We start from the raw sequence: 24968 nt of genomic DNA, 5'->3' as shown, positions 1-24968 counted from the left end.
GGAAGGGGTAGGAAGCCTTGGTTTAGTGTTTTTCGAAATGTAGCCTGCTGTTGCTAGCTTTTCCACACTTTCATACCCTATCTTTAATGTTAACGAAAGTGCACCATCAAGGGAGATGGAAAGGGAAAGGAAATGCAACAAGAGATGTGAAGACGAAGAAATTAAGACACAACATAAAAGTTAAACAGAAAAAAAAACGAGCTTCCAGCTAAATTGATTCATGCGTTTGTACATTTTCAAACAAAAAAACCCCAAACTGCCTCGTCTGAGCCCCTCAGTGGTGAGGATTTTTAACTTTTGCTTGGCCCGGTGTTACAGAGAATTAATTATCTTTTGGGCTCTTTCTCCGATAAATGGGACACGGACACTGAACAAATAGTCATTCAATACAGATCGTAAAAAATAATAAGCGCATTAATCCATAATAAACATGCTACATAGATGCAGTCCCAACAAGACTTCATGGCCATGAAAACCAGCAGAGAGTCCTTCTGCTCGACCACACAAACATTCTGAAATGGAAAAAAAAACTGATTTCGGGAAAGGTTTAAGAAATTCAACTTTTGTTTTACGTCCCAAAAGTCATGATTCTCTTAAATCCAAGACTGAAACTGTCTTAGTTCCTCACACATAGAAGCTCATGCTACCCGCTAAGATAGCCGTGACGTGTCCACTTATCCATATAAATGGGACAAAAAGCAAATGGAGGACTGACATGATCAGTCTTAAACTAACCATCCCCTCCAGCTGTTCCACAAATCGATCTAAGGTGAGGGATTAGAATATACCAGATTGGATCATAACTCACTCGCGTCCCATCACACAGATATCTACGATTAATCTGCAACAGGTGAGAAAGCTGGTAGCTGGCAGGGCGATGGAGGCGAACCATTCCAGAACATTTCATCATAGTCCCTCCATGTTTCAACAATGAATTCTCCATGAGGAGGTTTGCTCTCGGGCGTCCAAGCCAAGTGTAATGGATTTTTCATAGCTGCAGAGGAGGTTTGTGAACTGGGCAGCAGCTCCGAGGGCTGGATACACAGCCACGTTCACATATTCCTCACACATTGTGATGATTCTGGAGGAGAGAGAGGTGTAAACAGTGTGTGTCCAAGAAGATGGAATAAAAAAGGGGAGTGAATGTGGGAAACGCTTCGAAAGACGAAAGAGAAAACCGAAGTGGTGAAGAGATAGAAGTCATGTTTCCATCAAATATTCTGAAATATCAGATTATTACCAGTCGGTTTCCATCTCCGCCAACCTTTCACCATTGGCAGAAATTTATCACAATAGTAGTAAAGTCATTTTCTCAGTTAATAATTTAGTTTCTTCTTCTGAGTTTCCTTGACAATTATTTTAGAAACCAGACAACAGAGAAAAGGGGAAGTTTAAAAAGAGATGATCACTATGAAAGAAAACAACACCATTTTAAGCAGACAAAGACAGACAGTTGGAGGATTATTTTGGTCTGAAGCTTCCACTGGCAGGAAATCCTACAGTTACTTACTGATTTATAACAATTTATACGTGAACTTGGAAACTATTCACGGCTAAAATAACCAGAGGATTTGTTTATGGCTACTCCAGCAAACTGTGCATTCCCTCCCGAGACTTTAAAGTAACCACAACCTTGGTACAAAACGCTGGCGTAATCCACAACGTTTGTCCAAGTCTCACAGCAGAGACGCTATAAAAAGAATTGCATCTTAAAAACTGCGCTTCGGCGTCGGACACAAGCGTCATCAATCATGGAGCTGTCTGATTCTATTCAGAGAACGACAAATACACAAAAAAATGCACGCGCGCACACGCACACTGTGTCTGTTTTTATGTAACAGCGAGAGCAGCCAAGCACTCGGCTGCACCATTTACTGTTTCATAGCGCTTTGTGCAACCTGTGCAATGCTTTACCTCCACGAGGGTGGTCAAAGAGCTGTGTGTGTGTGTGTGTGTCATTAAAAACTTAAAGTCCTCCAGATCACCAAAGAGGGGGCGAGGGAAAATGAAGCGACGCGGCGTTTAAGGAGGACCACCCTCAAACAAGGCCTGAGGGCAAGCAGAAGAAAAAAAAAAGCCTCATCATGCAAACACACCACCCACGGCCTTTTATTCACAGAGCAAAAAAAACACTCTCTCCTGTTCCTTCACCCTTTTGTCCATCTGTCACTCAACTCCCTCCTTCACTTCCATTTCCTTTAACAACACCTCACGAATGCAAACTTCTAATACTTCCAATTCTTCTACCTTCTGCACTTATTGAATTAACTGGGAATTTAAAGTACCAGAGGTCAAACACACATTTTGTCATTGTAACCTTTGCTTGCCCAAATCTAAGTAAGTCCAAATTTATTTAAAAATGATTCTCTCAATGTGTTCCTTGCATCTCAAGGTGTTGCTGGGTCCACAGTGTGATGTTGAAAATTCACCACTAAGATCTAAACACTTCATACTTGAGTTCGAACATGTTTTGCCAAATCTAAAAGGATTATATCACCAAAGAGGCATCATAAAAACAATGATTTTGCAGTGATTTGGGCTTCTAAAATGTGACTTTTTCACCATTATGTTCAGGTTTTCACACATTTACTGGACCAAACAACAAATCCATTAAAGCTTGAATCCTCATGTTGGTAAAAATCTAGTAATCCAAATGTTCTTTCTATTTTCCCCAGAGAGTTTAGATAGTTCCCAGTTTACTGATCAGGATTTCAAGAAACAAGATAAAAAAGTACAATAAAACTTCACGATAAAAGGTCAGATCAGAAGCAAACTTGCTAGGATTGATTATAGTCCTGTGCCAAAGACATCCATGTATCATTTCATTGGTTACAGAAAACAACATATACATAATAAATAACATAAAAAACATTAAAAAAAATTTAAACATAAAACAAAAAGAAAAAAAAAAACATTTTGGTCCTTTTTCAAAGTTTGGAAATGTGTCGCACAAATATTTTCTAATATATTTACACAAAATACATTCTTGGCCGTGTAATTTACCGCTAACCACACCTGCTGTGTCAACACTGGGCTGGCATGACAAATGATAGCGAGAGCTATTAGATTCCCGCACACACACACACGAAAACAAAAACAAAGCTGCTAAAACACCGAGACAAGTCAGCGGGTTGTTTTCACTGCGAGCTGCAAGGACAAAAGGCATGGGTTTTCCTGGGTGAGCTGCGTGTTTTCGGTGTGTTTGTGCGAGGCAACGGGGTCATGTTTGGGTCTCGCAGGGAACCTGAGACCCTGTGGCTCCACTGTTGTTGTCAGTGCAAAAATGCTTAGGCAGGTTAGAGAGAGAAAAAGAGGAGGAGGAGGAGGAGGTGGGCCCAGTCTCCTCTTCCCAGAATACAGCTGTTGTGATTGACAACACACAGACAGGAGCTATCTGTGTGTGTGTGTGTGTGTGTGTGTAAAAAGGCAGATCCTGACCTGAAAGCTTGTCAAAAGCCCAGACTAAACACATCCCTAAAGTGTTAAAGACACTGTTAGTAACAAGAAACAGACACCTGAAGACACACAGTCAGTACATTTCCATGCACACTTTAACATTTAATTGATTTATCTCAAAAAAAGTGTGTCTGCCTCAACTACACAAGGTAGCTATATGCCCCATTTTAAGCTTGCTGGTGTTATGAGAAGACAACGTAAGCTGGCAGCTGGTTGGTAACATGTCGAGCACCATTTTGCATCTTTATACCCTCAATTAACTTCAAAATATTTAATTGTTTTGGATTACAGAGCTTAAATTTGTCTCCTCGTCAGCCCAAAAATGTACCTGTCGGGATTTTGTCATGTTGTTCTCGTCCCCTTCTGAAATGAACATGTGCAGAGCTCTTAGGCCAGTTTGGGTCCAGTTGAATGAATACATGCAACAGTATTTCGACTCCCAATTGCATTATCTAAGTCCGGTTTTAATTGGACTCCTCATAAGCTAAGAGTTCATGTAAATGTACGAACGGCTTCAAAGACTTCACGTCACTCGATTGAAATGAATACACTTTCTCTCACCGAGTGTTTTGAATTCCCGTGTCCAACTCCTTCTAATTACAAACCATCAACACCATAAACTCGCGCCACTTCTGTAAATCTTAACCATCATGGGCTCTATGTTTACTCAGATAAGTGAGGGTTCTTAAAAAAATAAAAAAATTAAAAAAATCATAAAAGCCTCTGAATCTTGGCAGGGACGACTAACTTTGTGCAGTCAAAAAGATTCTGCTGTAAAACTGATACGACGACGTGAAGGTGCGTGTTCCTGAAGGCGTCGTGGATCAAGGTCAAGTCTGGCGAGAAGAATTTTTGCAAGCAAATGTGACTTGAACTAAAGCCGAGATTCAATTCACACACGATATATAATTACAACCGCTTTTTTTAAAACTTCACTTTTTACAACCATATATTTTAGCGAGTGCTCTTTTCACCGGAGGTGAGAATTCCAGTGTACCTCACGATAAAACACACAATACAAGAAACCAGAGCATATACACATTAAAAGGAGCTTGTCTTCATGAATCATTGTAGTAATCAATGTAGAAAACATTACTTGCACTCATTAAATATTGACACACATCCATATAAAGTGTAGCAGGCCTCTCTGTGGCATGACGTGGAACGGAAGACTAAGAAGTGGTTAATAACTGTTGAAAAGTAAATAAAAACTGACCCAACACACACCACAAACAAACCTGAGTGATGTAAAGTCACTCAACACCATGGCATGCATGTCTTCTCACGTGCCAGACATCTGCTGCTTCCAGCTATGCATTCTGGGTACTAAAACTACACAGGATGTGCAGATACAACAGTTTCCTTCCATTTCCGACACCTGGTGTGTGTTTTACTGCTGCAGGTGATAGACCCTCCCTTACGGAGCTTAGCTTAAACAGTTTCATGAGCCTGAACCAACCACCAGCCGCTCAGCGACGGTGAGCACTTTCTGTGCTTCTGGGAAACTTAATTGTGCAGTGCGGTCGGGTGTTACAGTAAGGCGGTGGTTGTCGTTAATTGAGGTTGGTTTACAGCCTTGCATCGTCATGGTTACTGCCCCCAGCGGGCCACCAAATCACAGCGGGGCATGACTGGACGGTGTTCGTTTGGATAATGGGCACACGGTTTTATAGGAAACCACTCACACAGAAGCAGAGGGACGAGCATCAGAACAAGAAAACTTCATGTAGGTGAAAATGAAATTGGCCTCTTCATTACTAGTAATGTGTGTGGGGTGAAAGTTAGTCTATATTTCAGCTTACATTTCCCTGAAAGTTGTAGTCATTTGCATTTTTAGTCAAAATAAATGCAACAAATGCTCCTCTCCAGCAACACGGATGGAAGAAAACTGCCAAACGTATCACATTCGAGAAAGGAAAGAGTTTTTTGTATGTGCATGTTTGTTCTGCACTGCTGCTGAAAGGCTATGGAAGTCTTGAAATATGACCTAATAGCATAAATGTTTCATAAAGGGTTTGTAAGGCCTCGACTTGGACGAGCACCAGTAGAGAGGGAGAGTTATGAGCAGATCAGAGGACGTGCAGCGCTGCATTAGTTTACGATGAAAGACAAGCTGTCTCTGCTCTCGCTCCCCCCCCTTCTTGCTCAGGTCTGTAATTTTGAGTTTTCTGCGTATTCCTCGTTCCGTTGGACATGCCAAGCGAACATCACAGAGCAAGACTGATTGCTATCGAACCGTACAGGTGGTTTACCGTGCGAGCAGATGTTTCCCCCTGACCACAAATATACATCTGCAAAACCCTGATCTGAAGAGGTCTGAGTGGCGGTGGAGGTGGTTAGTGATGGAGGGCCAAGGCAGTGATGACGGAGGTTTGAAGAAGATACGAGGAAAAGAGGAGGAAAGAGGGAGGGGGTCCAAATGCAAACCAAAGGCAGATAGTGTTTGGGGTGAGTGCGCTCTTTGGTATCTCTTTTAAGAAGATAATTAGAGGGTGCACATCTAAAAACCACAAGCCATGGAGTGGGAGATGGGAGAAAAGGGATGGAGGGAAAGTAGAAGCTCCAGCTTAGAGAGTCCATGTATCTTCTGGTGGGAACGGAGGATATGTGGTTTGCTTGATTGGACTGGGAATGGTAGCAGCCCGGGTGTGAGAATTAGTGAAGTTATGGAAGTGGCAAACCTACTTACAGCCATCAATTATCCTCTGATGACAGAACTACCCAACTCAGATGAAGACTAGGCACATGACTGTATCTGATCTGCTTCCAGAACAGACTGCAGGTCAGGTTTCTTAGTCGACATCTTTATGAAAATCAGTGGCTCTACCTCAAAATACAAAACAGTTTTAGAGCCACAGAAATCCGTGGAACTAATATGACCTTATATAGATGTTTTGTGCGCTCCTGCTGTTGTAATATTAATCTGAGAACACGCTCATTCATCCACATATTATTCCACTGTGAACTCATCAACAACAAATCCATTTATTGTGTCATTACGACTGTAAACTCACTATGCATGTGTGGTTTTAAAGTATTAGTGAGGCACTATTGCTAAAAACAAGTCAATAAAGGGTTCCAGAAGGTTGTTAAGCCAGCAACACATTAATCATTATGTGGCATTATATTTCAGATTACTAACAAAATGTTTGAATAGGATTCTGGTTGCCTTGCCCTGATCTACACCGTCACTGTAGTACAAATCATTTTGGACCTCTGCTGCCAACAGACTGTATCTAACCCCGTGCTATGCAAGTGCACACACCCATGGGAAAGTCTGAGATCTGCAAGGGTGTGTAAATCTTCGCACTGACAGAATATAACTGGCTGAACACCGTGGTGCCTGTCCAGATGCCAGTGGAAGCACATCTCTAGATGCTCACACAGTCCTGACAGTCAACCGTTACATCCCTCCTACAGTACCAGAACCCCCCCCCCCCCCCCCCCAAAACCACTGTACCAGACACACCCTTATGGGCATCTGACAAACACAAGTCAGAACATGGTGTAACACCCACATAAACACAAGGAAATCCCACATGTAAACACATCCTGTGGCCACAAGTGTATCCATTTGTCCAAACCTACCCTTTAGCCCTTCCTTTGTTTTTGGTGCCGTCTCTGCTGCAGGACCTCCCCTACTCTACCAGATTTCCCCCCCACACACTCTGATGATTTGATTCATGCACACACAGCAAACACACCTGCACAGTTAGACTCATTAAAAACAGAATTGTGCTCTCACAAACAAATCTTGACGTCAATGTGTAATTGAATAAAGAGCAAGGACAACAGATTCAACCAAATGTAGTCACAAGAGACACATCCAGGACACGTTTTGATGCCAAGTGCAGAGTTGTACTTTGGGCTGTCCACATGTGATCATATCATTGAGGACAGATGTTAATACCGGGTCTGAATGGTGCTTACATTACCTCTGCTAATTTAGCAATTCCCCCTCCTCCTACCCACAACCAATGCAGCTTTGGTCTTGTAATCCTTAAAACTTTGTCCAAGACAGACAATTCCGACAGCATCCCAAGCAAACCAGCTCATCCTATTACAAGAAAAAGCCTATTAAAGGCGCCTGGTGAGGCTCATCAGGAATGATCCTCTCCTAATGGACCCAAATTACCAGTTAACCATCAATGCCAAGACTAAATAGCACTATTTCATCTGAGCAAGGAGTCCAAAAGCTGAATACTTGGTTGATGATGTTAAATAACAGGGCGAGTTGCCAGTTTGTACTTGGCATACATCAGGTTCTTCTGAATTGTGCTCGAGCTTGGCCCGAGATCAAAATCCCTTCTTGCTGTGTTTTTCCAGATGGATATTGACACAGAGGGAAGGCAGGGAGAGCTATGATTAGTCGGTCTGAAATAAAAAAAAAAAGAAATTCTCTGTTCCCACATGCCAGCTTACTGACAGGCCGGCTTTGGAGGGAAGGAGGGGGAGATTACAAACTCATTTCTCCTCATCTGTCCTCTCCACTCCTGTGATCCGTCTTCCCCCAGCCACCAAAAGGGAGGGGCTCACGCGTCTGACAGATGAAAGCTTTTAAACTTCAATCATCGGGGTGAATGGGAGTCCTGAACAAGGCCACATGAAGTACAGTGACACCCCCCCCCCCCCCACCCCCCCCCCCCCAAAAAAAAATATATATATATATATATATAAAATGCATAGTCAAATGAACCATGTGGACCAGAAGGGTGACACCATCTACCCATTCTGCCCACATCACACACACGCCCCAGTTGATTGCTCATCGACTCAGGGTTTCCGTGAGGAAAGCTGCAAATAATGAAAGGCAATAAACACTTTAACACTTGTGCTTTCCCACCCCCAAAAAAAAAGAAAACCCTTGCACCCCTTAAGTGAGAGACCATTTGAGGGAAGGACTTTTCCGTGACTGTTACCCTGTTATTCCAAAATCTGTGGGTCGAAAAGAAAGAAAATGTTTCACTGTAGAGCAGCTCATACACTAGATTTCATAATAACAAGTTCATTTCAATGGAACTACCAAGATTCTTGATGGAGTTATTTTTGGTCGACTTCATGTTTGGGGAACATTGACGAAAGTGACCCAACAGCAATGAATCACGGTCCTATGTGACTTAGCGACAGCATGAATTGATGCACTTGTACTTATAGATAATAATGGTCAGAATATGCAATTGTAGCCTTTTTTACAGGCTGCTAAATATATGTGGTGATATGTAGTGAATGCAACTGGGCTTTATGTCATTATACAACAAAGTAACCCACCATTTCCTATAAATATACCTCCCACAAAAATGCAAGTTGAAGGCATTGGGAAACTGGGTAAACTGAACCACTTCACCCTCTATTACATACCTGCATATTGGATGTCTTAAACTCACAGTGGTCAAAGCCACGTTCCAAATCCAAAACCAAAACACGATCAGCTACATTCTTATGCACTGCAGAGATGTGATTACAGCCCTTCGAAACAATGGGCGTCTGTCAGAACCTCACCAAGTGCTGGGCAGAGGAGTGCCGCGGGGCTATCTGATACCCTGCAGCTGCTAGCAGAGGTCCTGTTATTGTAAGGCTCCATTCACCGCAACAAGCAACAGACAGTATAAAGAGATATGGAGCATTTGCGTTGTCATTCCAAGAACTGGGTTAGTGTGGCTTTACCCCACAGATGACCTGGACTGTGTAAGAAGTGACTGGGCACTGGCGGCGAACACTGAGCTGGGGTAATGTGATAGAAAATAAGTGAAGACCGAAGTGAAATGCAATGCTTTACTGTAGAGATGGACGATAAGCATTGCAGTGAGAAAGAAAGCCTCAGCTAAAACCAAAAAGATGGTTAGGCTAATACGTCTTTCAGCTAAAATTAGACATGTGTGGGTTAACAGATTAAAGTTAGGGATATCACTTTTTTCGTGTCCAATAACAACACCAATATCACAGTCTTAAGGTATCTGCTACGTGTGGGAATCACCAGAGACACCACAATACGATATTATCACGATCATTTAATACAACAGCTCTAATGAGAGTAAGCACTTGGCACCATCTAGTGGACTGAAATATCAATTTATTTTTTATGCTAATCCCCCCAAAAAATAAGTTAAGACATTATATAATAATAAAAAAAAAAAAAACGGTATCTACCGGTACCGTTGACTATAGAAGTCCACATAGCTCACAGGATCACTGCATCTCTCACTCTCCATTTATGTGATATTTAAGGTTTTTGGCTCAAACCGGATTTAACATTTTAATATTTTTCTATACCCGTGCCAGTGATTTTGACATGTACCGTCAATGAATCTTAAGAAAACACACAATGGAAGGAAGCACCAGCAGTTCCACTCATATCTTTCACTTCAGTCCAAACGACTGCCAAAATGAAGCAATAAACGGCGAGATTCACACAGACGTCATGTTTACATTGTCATCAAACTGAGGCTGAGGTGATAAAAACCTGTTGTCTATCGCAGAGTCTTCAACCATTCTACCTTTGCAGACAAAAGCCAGATGCTAGTGGGTGTTAGGGAGGTTTTTGCCAAGTGGAAAAGGGGCTTAACTGAGGTCATTTTTCTTTCTTGGGTATTACCAAGTGAAAAATCTGTATTGAATCATTTGAAATCTAGGCCATACGTTGAGGAGGCAAGGACAGAACTCCCCCTCTTTGTTGATACTGTACGAGGCAGCCAAAACTGCACAGCAATAAGCTCTGCTCCAGCAGAGTTCAGTGGCAAGAGTTTCTTTGCACAACTTACAGTAATTTGCATCCCTTATTTTATGTTTCACTGAGGCATGCAACATAAAAAATGTGTTGTTGATGTATCTGGGTCAGACTGTTGTCTAGCAACCATGAGGTAATCAGAAACAGACTTGTTTTTTAAGGTCACAATGATGCATGCTTTTTGAGGCTAGTTGCTGCAGAGCAAGTCAACGTGGAAAACGGTAAAAAAAAGAATGAAGTGAGCATCAGTTTTCTCATCCTTACAGGTAAACAGGTCTCAGTCTAGTCCGTCACCTACAGCCTCTAAGGTCATGGGACTCTTCAGCTCCATCCTCTGATCATTCCACCAAATTCTACAGTCATAGATAGAAGCAGTGAGCAGCCTGCACTGTCGAAACGTTTCACTATAATCAGTTTAAGTGCTGTAAAGTATGCTTTGCTCATAAAAAAAAGGGGGTCAGGGTTCAAAACCCCTGCAGACAAAAGGCCTTCTCTTACAGTCATAAAGGAATTAGGGCTGGAAGCAAATCGCAATTTGAAACAACTAATTAGCAAGTCAATTAGTGACTGTTTTCATGGTATCTCATGTGGTCATGTGAAGGTCGACCTAAAAGACGCAAAAGACAACAGAAGAACCAAGACTCTGGTAAGTTGTGTGGGTCAAAGTGTCTCTGCAGTGTTTTGGACATGGACTCCTGGCGTTTGTTTGCATCGTACATTGATTATGCGGCGACCAAGAGGACAAAATGTCACGAACAAGACAAGACGTACCGGTCTTAATATAAATGAATATAAAAACAGTTACGCGACGGTGTATTCTGTGTGTCAAAAAGTGGTGTATTATTCCAGTTTTACAGAAAGGAATATTCCCCGCACGTCAAATCCAAACATCTGTCAGGGAAGACGCAATCTGACGTTTCCTCAACGCGACTCAGGCCTGAAGTGAAGCCACGTTCATTTGGCAGATGTTTGAATGGAGTTTGGACTGAAGTTCACGCTATATGTTGGACCACAACCCTAATGACGCCTGTCAGGAGCCAAGTGTCGCTCCTCGGTGTCTCCCTGCCACTCTGTCACTGAAATAACCTTGAATAAGTATTTAAACATTGCATATTTAATGTCTACCCTCTTTTATAAAGCTGAATGTTATGTTTCTTTCCAGTGCATGCCATGTGTGCACAACAGTACGTGCAGGCCTGCTGTGCCAACGTGTAGTGGTAAATGCAATTTCACAATAAAAGTCATGCAAAAAGAATTGATTATAGTGGAAAATATATTGTTGTTGGTTTTTTAAAGATTATTACCAATAAATGTTTTTACATTATGATAAAATAGACATAAAAACTTTCACTGCAGTTTTTTTAACGCATGCAGCAACATGACAGCCCAGACCAGTGTAATAAAAATCACTGATATGAGCTTTAATCTCCTGCGTGGGCTTTTCCTAAGAATGCGGAGCAAAAACACTGGTTTTCCGTAGTCACTCACTCACCCACCCACTCACTCACTCACTCACTCACCCCTGCTGGAAGTGAACAGAACAGGGTCGCTCCTCATCGTCAAGCCTCTCTCATCTAATCCACACAGAGCGCGTGCCCAGCGGCTCCTCGGCACCAGTAAAATCCACGCACACACACAAACTTCGTGCCGTTTTTTCTTTTTTCTTTCCTCCTGCGTCGGAGCCTCCGCTCGCTCACTCACTCACTCACTCCCTCTGAGAAGAACCGGCCACTAAACCTCTCTGTCTCTCTTTCAAACTTCTCTTTCCACTCCTCCTCCTCCTTCCTTTCCTTTCCCTTCTCTCCTCCCATCGTCCCTCTCTCTCTCAAGCTGCCAGCATGGAGACTTATGGTGCGTTTAAAACTGTCGGAAATATGGAGTTTCGCTCTCGGCATTCTCGGCTAAAACTTTTAAAAAGCATTGAATAGTTGTTTTTACTTTTTTTTTTTGTTATATGAACTGTTGGCATACCATTAAGAGGCTTTTTATTTCATTATATTTTAATTTTGTTACATTTATTGCTGTAAAACCATGTGTGCATACATTTTATGGTGAGGCCCAGAGGTGGAAAGAGAACTGACATATTCTACTCAAGTAAAAGTTAAAAGTTACTCAGAGTAAAAGTTAGGGTTATTTCTTGTGTTGTGCAAAAAGGACAAGGGGACACAAATCTCACATGAATTGTTTGAAACTAAAGGCAAACCTTTACTAATGAGTGCTGACAAAATTAAATACGCAAACACATCATGCATCAATCAAAACGGGTCAATGTATGTGATTTAAAATGTAGCAAAGTACAGCTATTAAAAAAAACATATTTTAGTAAAAGTAAAATTATAAATTTAACACAAAAAAACCTATCAAAAATGACTTTCCACCTCTGGTGAGACCATAGAAAACTTTTCTTCAAATTCAAAACAGTTCACGTACTATACTAGATTCACTCATTTGAAGTTAATTTAAATGATTAGAAATATTCAACAATAGTCAAAAATCATGTGAAATGCAAACCAAAATAATAACCAATTTCCATAACCTAGGTCTTAAAAGTTATGAAGCTAAAGCACATGTGTGCACAAGTCTCCTGCCTGACTGCACTTGAACGCAGCATTTCCCACCTCAGCCTCTCTGTAATGTAATCCACAAGCTCGTCATTTGTTTATGTTCCTGTCTTAAAGATACTTTACTGCTACTCTTTTGACTAGACTGCGATAAACAGGACATTAACAATTAAATAAAACAACAGTATTCAACACAGAGATTAAAAAAAATCATAATAAAATAATAAAGGTGTATTGACTTGTAAGTGCAGTCCCATTTTGATGTGAGGAGTTGGAAGAGACTTCATGTGATACATAGAAACACTTTTTATGAAAAAGACATCAAAATAATAATATTTGTTGTTTGTTTTGATATGGAAACAACAAACAGTTCACATATACACTCATTTATGATGCTAAATTAATCTAGTAATAAAAAGACACACAGAAATAAGTCCTTATGGCTTTGACCTATGATCTGTTGTCTAATAACTAAGCGTCGTTCTGATAGTCTGCAGATTAAACTGTTGAGTGAATTTCAAAACTGTAGGAGTGGAGTTAAAGCCACACACAGAAGGAAAGCATCACTTAAAGAGAGAGAGAGAGAGAGGCTAGCCTCCCTAATTACACCCATTACTATAAGATGCTGCTGACCGACCTCAAACACACACACACACACATCCCCAGGAGGATGCAAGAGCCAGTCTGAGTTCAATATCCCATCTGCCACCAGGAGAGGAGGAGGAGGATAGGGAGGCAGATGGGGGAGTTAGACTGAGTTTATGCAGTGCTGTATTTTTTCTCTTTTTTCCCCCTTATTTTCTTCACGGCTGCGCTTTTTCAGCGAGAAACATGAGACAGAGGGAGGGAACGGCATGGAGAGAAAGAATAATGTGCCCGGCTCCACTTTCAGTTCCACCCGTATGAGGGGGGGAAGCGTGGAATGGCTGAAGTTGTTGAAGTGCATTTCCCTAAAGGATAATCACAGTAATGTTCCTGTAACTGACCTATTCCTCAGTGTGTGTGTGGGTTACAATGTTTTTCTTTTATTTTGTAATTGATTAATCACAGATTTCTGGAGTATGTTGTTCACTGTGAAGGCCCCACTGCCCTAAAAAGACTTTCCTAACATACAGTGACTCCAAAAGGTTCAGGTCGGATATCTGACTCTGAAAGTTGGAATAACCTTGCCAAACCTGACTTTAAAATAAAAACGGCTGCTCAGCACATCATTATGATCATATTAAAGCCCTGGTATACTTCCACGCACATGCCGCGTGTGCCGAAGTGTGCGTGGTGTACACGTATTCCTACCAAAGAAGAAGAGAACAACGCTATATCTCCCTCGGACATGTCTGGTTCGAGCGGCTCACAGCTGAAAGGCATCGGGGTGTCAGCTGGTTCGAGGGTCGCCAGATGGAGGCTCAGATGACTATCCTTGGCGACCTCTTCTTCTGTTGTTGAAATGGTTTTTTGCATGTTGGGTCAGCACGCGCTGTGCACGGAATACCAGGGCCTTTATCCATGTTTGATCCATTAAAGTGTTTCCTACAATGTTTACAAATGTCTTGTTTTGTCCACGAGTTCTTTGTCATGATGAGAAAAGAGATTTACATTGTACAGTTCTAGCACGGCTCGGCTCGGCTCAACTCTACTGGGTTTTTTTTTTTACCTGGTGCTTTTTTTAGTACCAGCTCTGGCAAGGCTCCAAGTGAACTGAGCCGATACTAAAATGTGACGTGGACAGACTGCCGGCCACTGATTGGTCAGAGAGTGTCGTCACTGGAAGAGTCAAGAATCAAGAATCAAACCGAACAATGCCGAACTGTAGATAATTTTAAAAAATCCTGAAAATGTGCGTTAATCTCTAACATTTCTAAAATGTCCATATTGAACAAAGTCTGAACGGAGTCTGGAGTATTTAGCGATGTCTGATGGAGTCTGTGCTCCGCTCTTGCAGGAACTAATGTTTTTAGTGAACTGATTCTAATGATTCAGTTCACCAAAAAGAACTGCTTTGCCCTTCACTAGATTGTCTGTTTGTGTTGCACATTAAAACAACATCACTGTAGTTTTAAGCAGCCGTACTATGATGACCACGCCCACGTTGAGGACATCCTATAGCAGTGGAAAACGCCGTGACTGATACCAAACCAAGTATAGAGTCAAGTAGTGCTAGAACTGTGTCACGGAGAAGCGCCATACATCTACATCTTTACTTGGAATCTTCACCCTCTTTCCTTATCCATAAGGATTCATCGCAACAGGCAGCAACAGACCACACACACAAATTGCGGTCCGACAATTGCCTGTCAAAACATAGTGCTGGATAATCGGACCCCCCCCCCCCCCCCCAAAATAAACCCTCCAGATTTTCAATCCATTAAAACCCACTTTGCTGTTCTTAAAACAACAGGAGCAAACTAACACCACTGAGTGTAGAGAAGACAAGGAGGAGCAGCTCGGCTGTGTTTGTATGGGCAGAGGAAGGCGGTGGTGTTCGCTCAGCCCACGGCGGAGAGAAATCCAGTGGGAGTTCCTGTGCTTGAGCTACGAGACTCTTATCACAGGCTGAGGTACGATGATGAAGAGGGAGTGAGGGGTTGAAAAGATGAGTGCTGAAAGGCTGGATGGGTTGCAGTGGAAAATGGATGTCTGTTGTAACTCACTGTATTGTATGTGTGTGTGTGTGTTGGCCTGGCTCTGCTGCATTACAGTCAACACTGACATCATTATTTGGCCCCTGACTGAGATTAAATCTAATAGATATTGAGATAGTGTAATAACTTGGACTCTTCTCTGGACTGGACCGGACTGGTCAGCCATCAACCTGTCAGGATTTTCAGACACCCCACTAAGAAGACACACATACACAAATATGCACACTTGCACACACACACACACACACAAAGAGTAAAGCCAGCAAAGAAACAGCCAGGGTTTTTAATATAAATGAATAACTGAGTGCATCAATCTCTCGCACAAACTCTCGTGAGACCGACAGTTTGAGGGGTAAACAAACATCCCCAATCGTTGTATTGCTGTTCCCACTACTTCCTGTGTCCCACCTACTCCTTTTTAAATGGCTGTTGTGTCTGTAATCAGCACACAAAACCCGATTGCGTCCAGAGTCGGCTCAAAAAATGAAAACATGTTTGATTTACTTGGGCTGGGTCTGTTACCCTCACACACTTGCCGATTCAAGTACAGCATCTACCATCAAGGACACCAAGGTCATCTTCCTGGTTATATATCAGGAAATGTGGCATGAAAACAAGCATACATATACACTGTGGTTTAACACATAATTACACACAATGGGTAAAGTGACTTTAAATGTTTTCAAGAGCTAAATACGGACTTTTTAAAAACGTCCACAACTCCTCTGTTGGGTAAAGGTCTGTGCACAGACTGGGTTGCTCCAAAAAGTGTAAGTTCTTCCTTTAAAGTCAGTTCCTTTTTAGTAGATTTAAGTGTTACTGTCCTAGGAGACATTTTTCACTTAATTATGGTGTAAATAGCCCCAAATTATGATGCTTCCTCCACTAATGCTAATTGTGTGGTATTGTACATGAGAATATCCCACCAATTTTGGACTGACACGTTTAGTGTATAGATCTTGGCAAAGCAATTCATCTGCATGATAAAGAAACACTTCTTCAACTTTTTCTTTTCAGTCCGTAACGTAAAAGTATTATCTATACTGAACCTTCTCTATTCGAGCACACACAATCCGTTTAAACCATTTCAATCAATAGCCTCAACAACTCTTTATGGACTGCCCTGTGTAAAACTGTTTATAAAAATGTAATGTAGAGGAGGAGACGCAACCAAACCGTGACGAGTCATCTGTCGTGTCACATGGTCGGAGTGTGACATGACATAATTGCCCCCCCCCCCGTTCTCCAGGTCGCCTGATTGAATTAAGACAAATGGTTTGGGGTTTGAGACAAAGTGAGCCTTGTCCCCGGAGTGAGAGGAGCCACTGGTGGAGTGCATTTCTGTCAGGGGCTGATGGGAAACCAGAGACGCAGGGCTCGCACCAGTCTACGTTAGAGACTACTACTGGGACTGACGTATTGATTGTGAGTACTTTAGCTCCATCCTGACTCTTTGTTGGTTGAAAAATGGTGGGTGTCGGTCCTTGTGACGACGCATTTGTATTTACACTAAAGCTTCCACTAGCTACAATCCTAAAATGACTTTGTGCGTCTGAATTCGCAATTGGTTCTTGCTCCTTTTATTCAACACAAACTCTTAACCACTCCATCTATCTCTTCCTCCACACTGAGCCAGCGTAGAGGTGCCAGTTTTGGGGCCCGGCAACAAAACGCTGGCGTAGTGACGTAGTAAAGCCGCAGTTGCAATTACAGATAAAAAAAGTTAAATTGACCAAGTTCAATGTTTTTTTGGAAACCAGCACTTTTCCGCGAGTTCTACACTGGAATTTTGCTGAGAGCTGGACGCAACTGTATGCAACACGAGCAATGACGGTGACTTTACTGCACAACAAACACCGACACCAAACTATCTAAATGTCATGAATGAAATGCTTTTCTTTGGGCAGGAAGACGGTACAAATCCCATGATCAAAATCCAAACAAAACCTAACCTCAAACATTTGAGCTCAACCTGTATAAGTGAAGATCCTTGATGTACAGTGACAAGACACAGGAAGGAAATGAACTATGGATTGTGGCCAGTGTGTTCAGTCAGAGGTGGAACTATCAAGAGAGAGAGCAGCAACAATAAGGAAAATGGAGAATATTATTGGAATGTTTGATCGAACATTTGTCTTGTGGACCAAAATCCATTCATCTACACTTGGCCAGAAAGCAGAGTTCGCAGACTATTTCAAATCCCACCAGCGCCGCACTGAATACGCCCCAGCAGTGGCAGCAGCAGGCTAACAGGTCAGCAAAGTGAACTAACTCTGCCTGACCCCGGTGACGGCCACACGAGTGTGTCTGTGTCTGCGCCGACAAAATAAAACAGGGGTGGGATGAAAGGGCTCGACTGTGTGCATATACACAGGGCAGCTTGTTTTGATTCAGTGTGTTTCCCCTTTCCCAGAAAAAGGCTGGCATTCAAGGCACGCCTGTCAAAACAGCAGCCAACCTGAGCGCCCTTCAGCACGCGCACACACACACACACACACACACACAGGTTTGTGCAGATATCCTTTTAAGGACTCTAATTGATTTCCTTTCATTTAAATGACCCTAACAAGGCGTTAAACCTAAAACCAGTTAATGCATAACCCTACACACACACACATATATGCCTGTCTGTCAAGCAAACCAGGGTGGAGAAACTCACGAGGGACAGCTGTTCCGTGTTGAATTGTGAGTTTGTGTACAGAGTGAGTGGATGCATAGTTTTGGAACTGTGTCGCTGCGCAGGAAATCCCTCCGGATTTTCGGCGCAGAGATTACCAACGAACCGAAATGAACGTCCACACCCATCTCCAGCCTCAGAGTTCAGGGCTTGAGTTACAAGTTTCCAAGACGCACAATTGTTTCATAGCTACTGTTGTGTTTGTTTTGCCATCTTCAGACAATGATAATCTGAATTTTGACTTCCAAAACCCCAGTCCAACGTGTCCACCATGGATTGCCCCCTGTCCCTGCACGCGTTTGGAGACTCTGCCGTCCATAACTCGTCAACGCAGAAACGCGAGGAGGAGGAGAGAACAACTGTCTTGCTTTAGAAGCTGCTGCCTAAAGGTACAAAGGTTGTCATTTTTAAACCTGGTAGCCGTCTGGTTTGGATTCAGGCACTGCTGTTTTTTTTTTTTTACTGCAGGGTGCAAAGGTCAACAGAATCAAAGCCAAAGCTGCAATGGGTTTTTCCCGGACATGTCGTTTTAAATTGGGTGAAGAGAGGAATGTTTTCCATCAGCGACAAATAATGACAGGTCTTGTTCTCTTCAAGGGTCAAGCAACACCGGTGAGGGTGGGACGCGGTACGATGTGTACGGACAGGTATCAGGGGGAAAAAATCAAGTCTTTTCTGACTTCTTATGGACTTGCAAAGCTGATACAGATATCATTGTTCGCCAACCACATCAGCATTCATTTGCATTCATGTCTCCAGTCACTGCATGGATGTTGAGTCCAATACTCACTCTTGTTTTAGCTTTGTTGTGGTCTCCAACAACTCCTGGGGGAAATATCTGGTAGCTGCTAAATGCTCCATTGTGTTCAATAGAGCTGGTCGCTAACTGGGTCTGTCTGCTGTTGTTTGGTGCACAGTAAAGTTGCAGGTTGTAAAAACCAAAGACAATGGGCCTCTTTCATTAATATCTTTTGAAATTATTTTTAATTTCTTTCCTTAAGAGAGTTCCCCAGAAAAGTCTACGCCAGGTTTACAACAGAAACGGAGTGTAGCGAGTAAAATATTTATTAAAAAATATAACAAAATACGATTTTATGGTGATTTATATTCTACAATATTATACAACTTTGGAACTGAAGACAACTCTCCATTTTTCATGAGTATGTCAATAGTCACATTTGAATATGTGTAGATTCAGTTCCTGCCTAAGAACACATCCCAAACAAAGCATTTGTGAGTCTCAGGATCTAAGTGGGTTTTAGGGAAGAAAGGTGTCACTAAGAACTTTGGTGAATGATGCCGTATGAGCTGTTATATGTTAAAAGACAGTATGGAACAGAGGCTCAATGAGTTGAATGCACATTTTCTCTCCTTTCACCACCATTGGACCCATTGTTAATACGAAAATATTGATTAGAACAATGTACATGTAAAATGTAATGAATCCTATAAAGTTCAAGTAAAGCACAGGTTAATAAAAACTATATAATATTCTTTTCTTTCTTTCAGAAGAAGAAGATTGAATTGAGAGATGGACTGAGTACAAATTTTGTTCAAATTTTTGTTCTCATAAACTTGATTAATGTTGATAAGTGTGGGGAGGGCAAAGGAAATTGGCTAAATATATGGGGCAAGAAGAATCAACATCACTTATAGACCATCAGCTGCCCTAATATCTAAAAACCGACGTGGGCAAAGAAAATTCCATATCGATCAGCCTCTAATATTAACTATGAGTCGACAGTTGCTGCTGCACAACGGTCCAGGTTACTTCAGGCTGCGCTGCACTCTCTTTTGTTTTTCCACACATAAACAAGTCGAGCTAAATGAGTCATCTCGGGCTTTTCAGGTCAAATCTTTGCTCACTTGGACAATTCTGTTGGCAGAATAATGCGCCGGGGACAAACAGAATGACCGCATGATCTGTTGGCTGTAGGAAAAGTGTTAGCACACACTGGACTTTCCCCCCCCCTTAAGGGTTGAGCCGACTCTAATCCTTGAGGTACTGGAATGTGGGTGAGGGCTGGAGGAATTCCTCTGGATCCCAGAACTCCTGCTGGCTGTGTTACAACAGGCTGCAGCTCTAACATCAAGCGCGCCGCATTGCTTTCCCAACACATCCAGTAGCGAGCGCGATCGCTCAGTAACACGTGTTTGTTAATCTGCCCTGTGCCTGTTTTCCATATGCGATAGACACAGTCCACTAATACCGAATAGTGGGGAGGAAGATATGCCGCTAAAAACTTAAAAATACTCTGGAGATGTATGTGTTTGCAGCTGGTTGTGTCTGTAGATAATGCATTTATGTCAGGCCATACGTATTTACATTTTCTTAGTATGCAAGAATAATACAATGTCCAGATGTTTCACATTAAACTAGTGCCATAAGAGCCCACAGGCTATGGTTAAATAGTGTTTTTGAGGCTAAGAAACACTAGGAAACCAAACACAGCCCGGAGCTTTTCTGCAGGCTGTGTTTTCTTTAATGGGCTTCAAATCACCGTATAATAAACAGTATTGTTTCACATGCACACACACACACACATGGTCACACCACCGGCTCACCTTTCTTAACTGGAAGTGTGTAATGGATGTTGACGTCAAGGTATTATAAATCTCAAGTCCGAGTGCGTCACAGCTGAGCAGGCCAGCTCGAATGTCCCTATCTGGAAGTCCCATCATCATTATAATCATCATCATCATCCTCCTCATCCTCACCAGAGTCAGAGACTTCTGTGTCTGCCTGAGTGTGTTCTGTGCCGCGAGGCACGACACTCGCTGGTCATTACTGCAGCCACAACTACGTGTCCATATGGGCTTTATGTATTGAGCTGCAATCATAGATTGTGCAACCGAAATAGGCGTAGCCTTCAAATTTGAAAAGTGAAGCTCGGGAAGCAGGAATTAAGTAGCAGTTGGCCACCAGGGAGCGACTCCACTGACGTATTTAGAATGCAGGTCTATGGGGAAAATGAGCCAACTTCTCAGTAATAAGTAGTTAATAGTTTCAGGTCCTCCTCAAAAGAAGATGACATCAATTTGGTAAATTGTGTTCCATTTAGAGGACAGCTGTGATCTGCAGTAGGTGCCTGGTTGCAGGTGAACTTCTGTTTTCAGAACCTGTCATGGTGCCAGTGAAATCCCAAATCTCAAACTGTGTCTACTACGTCCACTCGACATATGAATCATGGCTGCAACGCACAACTGCTGGTGGGAATGCAACAGCGCCAAATGCCGACTTGCTGGCTCTCAATCAGAGGTCAAATCTCTGCTCGTTCAATTGAATGTTCCAGAAATCCTCAACCTCATTTAGTATTGCAAGAAAAAAAGGTAAACCACTGCAATAAAAATGTAGCGAGACAAAGATCAGGACAAGACTTGGAAACCATTTCTGGAGCCCACAGTGTTCTCATCACCACAATGGTCTCAACAAGTGTGTAATGGAAGAAGTATGGAACCACCCGGATTCCTCCCCGAGGTAGTCAAGAAGGGTAGTGGTCAAGGAGGTGAGTGAGAAGCCAACTATTTCTCTAACAGAGCAGTAGAGGTCACTTCAATTTTATTGCCCCAGACTGGAAAATTGGCTTCAGACAAAGTACAAAAGTTATTTCGATAGCATAACAAAATAACACCTACTAAAAGACAGCCAAACATGCTAAGAATTAGGAATTGAAGCAAGATTATTACACATAATACTAAAACAATATCTGAGTTCAAAATCTAGAGTTTCATGGGCACATTCACCAGGGTTATTGCACCTGGTTCAAGGGAGGTTTTTTTTGTTGTTTTTTTTTTTTCAAACTCCTATTGCACTTGAACTGCACTTCACTGACTCTCTAGCCTGAGGGGGAAGTTTCAAATTCTTCTGCAGAATCGGTAGAAGCTGCAGGAATTAAAACAAGGACAATCCAGCAACAAGACCAGACCAGGATGCCAGGTTTCCATTATGGTACGGTCCGGTGGAGAACAGTAAAGCCGCGGGTCAGTCTTGTGTTTCAATTGAGAACAGTACCTTTACTTGGTAAGTGGGGTGTAGGCTGTGCACAATGGCCGCATCAGAAAGATACGTAGCGCACTGTACTGGAGCGACGACAACCAACGACAACATTGAAGGCAACATGATCTCTTTTTTTGCTCCATTTGTGGCTGTTTGTCTCAACAAGACTAGACAGCAGGCCTTGAAGAAACACCGGGTGCAAGATAGTTGCGTTTTTTCTGTTGCCCAATCAGCTGACCATGCCAATTTTTACTCCCTTCCCCAAGGGAAGGGTGCCAAATCTGGAATGTTGGGGTCGGTTCTTTTGGTAGCATTGGTAGCAAAAGAAATATGTAACGTACCAAACCGAACCTTTCCACTTGGTGCAAACACGACTTAAAAACTCTCTAATCTGTGTTACAAGACTTGAACATCTTGGAGAGAACTCCAAACACTATGTAAACACATGACACAATGGTGGTGACAGCATTATGCAATGCATGAAGGACTGTGGTATGCAACTTTGTGCATAACCATTACCCAAAGCATAATGCAAGGACAATGGTGGTGATTGGGATTCCAGACAGGTCTCCAACTGCACTTGAGTGGCCCGAAGAAATCCTGACTTAAACCCTGTGGATGATAAGCGTGGAGACATGAAGGTGGCTGTTCCCTCTTAAAGAGTGGATCTGTCAAGAAAAAGAATGTGATTAACTGCCAAAATCCAGGTGTACAGAGTGTCAAGAGACTTTTTCAAGAAGATTAATAGTGCGTAATTGCAGCTATAGGGGTTTGCACAAAGAAAGAACTTAAGAGTTAAGGGTCAAATTTGTGTAAATCTGTATTTTCATCTACATCTAGTTTTCCCTTTTTTGGTGTTAAATGGCAGTGATCATCTGTCCTGTTGAATTAGCGCTCCATTATTTTACTGGCTTTGCACACCTTAGCTATTCCTGGGTACAAACTTAGTACAAAGGAATGTTAAACTTGCAAAGAAACTCGGCACAAACAACAAGCTGCGTCAATAGTACAGTGTCTCTGCTTTAATTAGGAAGAAATATGACTATTTTCAAGAAAACATGTCAGCGATGGAATCTCTTTCACCTGCCATGAACTGCTGGTGTCTGTTTCGAAGACAGGAGTTTTTCTCTGAGAAAGACAGTGTTGCATAATTTGATACGTCTGTCTCTGTCACAGAACAGCTGCATATTGCAGCCGCTGCCTTAATCCAAACTGAACAAGACTTGCAGGCAGACTGGTGAGGGAATTATGTCGAGAATGGAACCAGGTGTTTTTACAGTGAGTGCGCCCTTCGAAAACACAGATCTCTGTGTGTGTGTGTGTGTGTGCAATCATACTGTTTTCTTCATAGAAATATCTGCCATGAATCTCTCTGCCCCAGTGATATGCAAGCAAAATGGGTTACTAGAGCTTGTTGAATTAATGATAACATTTTTTTATCATCTATTTTAGTCATACATTAAATTGCCAGAGGTAAATACCGGCAAATGTAGCTCAAAGCCATGGTGTCTCTAAGCCACAGTGAAGAAATGGATAGAGAACAGATGGAAGCAATGTCCAAGAAGTTGTTTTGTCCACAAGCTCTAGTTCCTGCTAGAAATGTTGACCTGCACCTGTAAATATAAATCATATCCATTTATTTAAGCCATCAGGCCCATCTTAGCATCACCCATCGTCAGTATATGACAATTCTTACTATGTTACTGTAACATTTATGAGAAATGAAGGCCTCAAGGTGCTAGCCTCGTGTACAAATGGGTATTTTGCAAACCTTTGGTCATGGTGCCCCTTTGGTAGATTATTTAACAAGCGATGACACATAACTTCTGTTTTTGTACTCTAGTATTTTGTGCTCCCTGCACATTAAATTGTGGCGTTTGTCTGTCTTGACTTGACTAGAGCCCCATGTGGTTACTTAAGCTCCGCTAAGTTTGTACCTTGTCCGTGGCATGCAATTGTTGCCACGGGAACTGCTTGTTTTTCCTTGTGAGGTGTAAATACACTTCAACAGAAGGGCTATGTTTCTTCACTGGTTTCACAATTTGAATCACAATTGTCATGTCCAAACCTCAATTCATTGTCTATTTTATTCAACTTAAAAGCACATCGTGGCATCAGCCAACATGACAGGACCAAAAATATTTGTTCAAACCTGGTCTAGCCCATCAAGTCCTATTAGGCCCTTGTGGGGCAAGGTAAGGAAAGTTCTGCCACAAAGCTGGAGGTTGTGCTTAGGGCCTCTGTGTAGGGGTCAAACCCAGATGTCGGAAGTGTGCTTGTTTCGGGGTCAAAGTGCACTACATGGCGGTCAAATGTCACTGGCTCCAGCCTCTGTTCTTCCACTGGGACTCTTTTTTACTTTTTTATGACGGAGAAAGTATCCATTCGCCTCCTAATGGCCCTCAAAAATTACTCTTAACCTCTGTGTAACTTGCTTTAAAAACACAAAGACACAAGGCTCAGCAACAACCTTTCCCCTTGCACTCCTGTTTCAAAGTAGCGTCACATCTCAAACTTTGGTAAATACTCGCAGTGGCTTTATTGCTGTCAGAAGTCCTACTTTTGTAACCCTAAACCCATTCAAAATAGCATGAAATACTTAGCTCTCGCTCACCTTAAACGTCCCTACACCTCATTTATCAGCAAAAGACCCTTTTAATTCTGCCATAAACTGCACCAAGCCTCAAAATATTCCCTCAAATTCCAAACTTTCGCAGAGCAAAAACCCTTATAACTACAAAATGCCCCGGACCTCTAACTAACATGCCTTCAAAATCCTTGAAAAACAAGTCTTAACCTCCACTTTCTCCTCAAAACAGGCCCCAGAGCAAACTTCATCTCCTACGTACCCATTCAAATAACCTCTGACCCTCAGCTACCTCCCTCAAAATATTTATCTTTCAGCACCTGACAG

The 24968-nt window shown here is 42.2% G+C and overlaps 1 protein-coding gene across 4 annotated transcripts in view; it reads right to left on the bottom strand.

Annotated features, from left to right (window-relative positions):
* The window catches only part of afap1 (actin filament associated protein 1), a 92323-nt gene that overhangs the window by 39843 nt on the left and 27512 nt on the right, over positions 1 to 24968 (bottom strand). For 2 of the 4 annotated variants that reach the window (XM_058625123.1, XM_058625125.1), the window contains exon 1: positions 11701 to 11938. The exons of 1 other annotated variant lie outside the window; for it this stretch is intronic. In XM_058625123.1, the coding sequence (XP_058481106.1) occupies positions 11701 to 11737 (37 nt within the window). In that variant the 5' untranslated portion in view covers positions 11738 to 11938. Of the gene's footprint in view, positions 1 to 11700; positions 11939 to 24968 lie in introns of those variants that run through there. One more of the 4 variants, XM_058625126.1, reaches the window with a different exon arrangement.

This window comes from Solea solea, chromosome 3, assembly GCF_958295425.1.
Source record: "Solea solea chromosome 3, fSolSol10.1, whole genome shotgun sequence".
Taxonomy (NCBI): domain Eukaryota; kingdom Metazoa; phylum Chordata; class Actinopteri; order Pleuronectiformes; family Soleidae; genus Solea; species Solea solea.
This window is presented reverse-complemented; position numbering and strand designations above follow the sequence as displayed.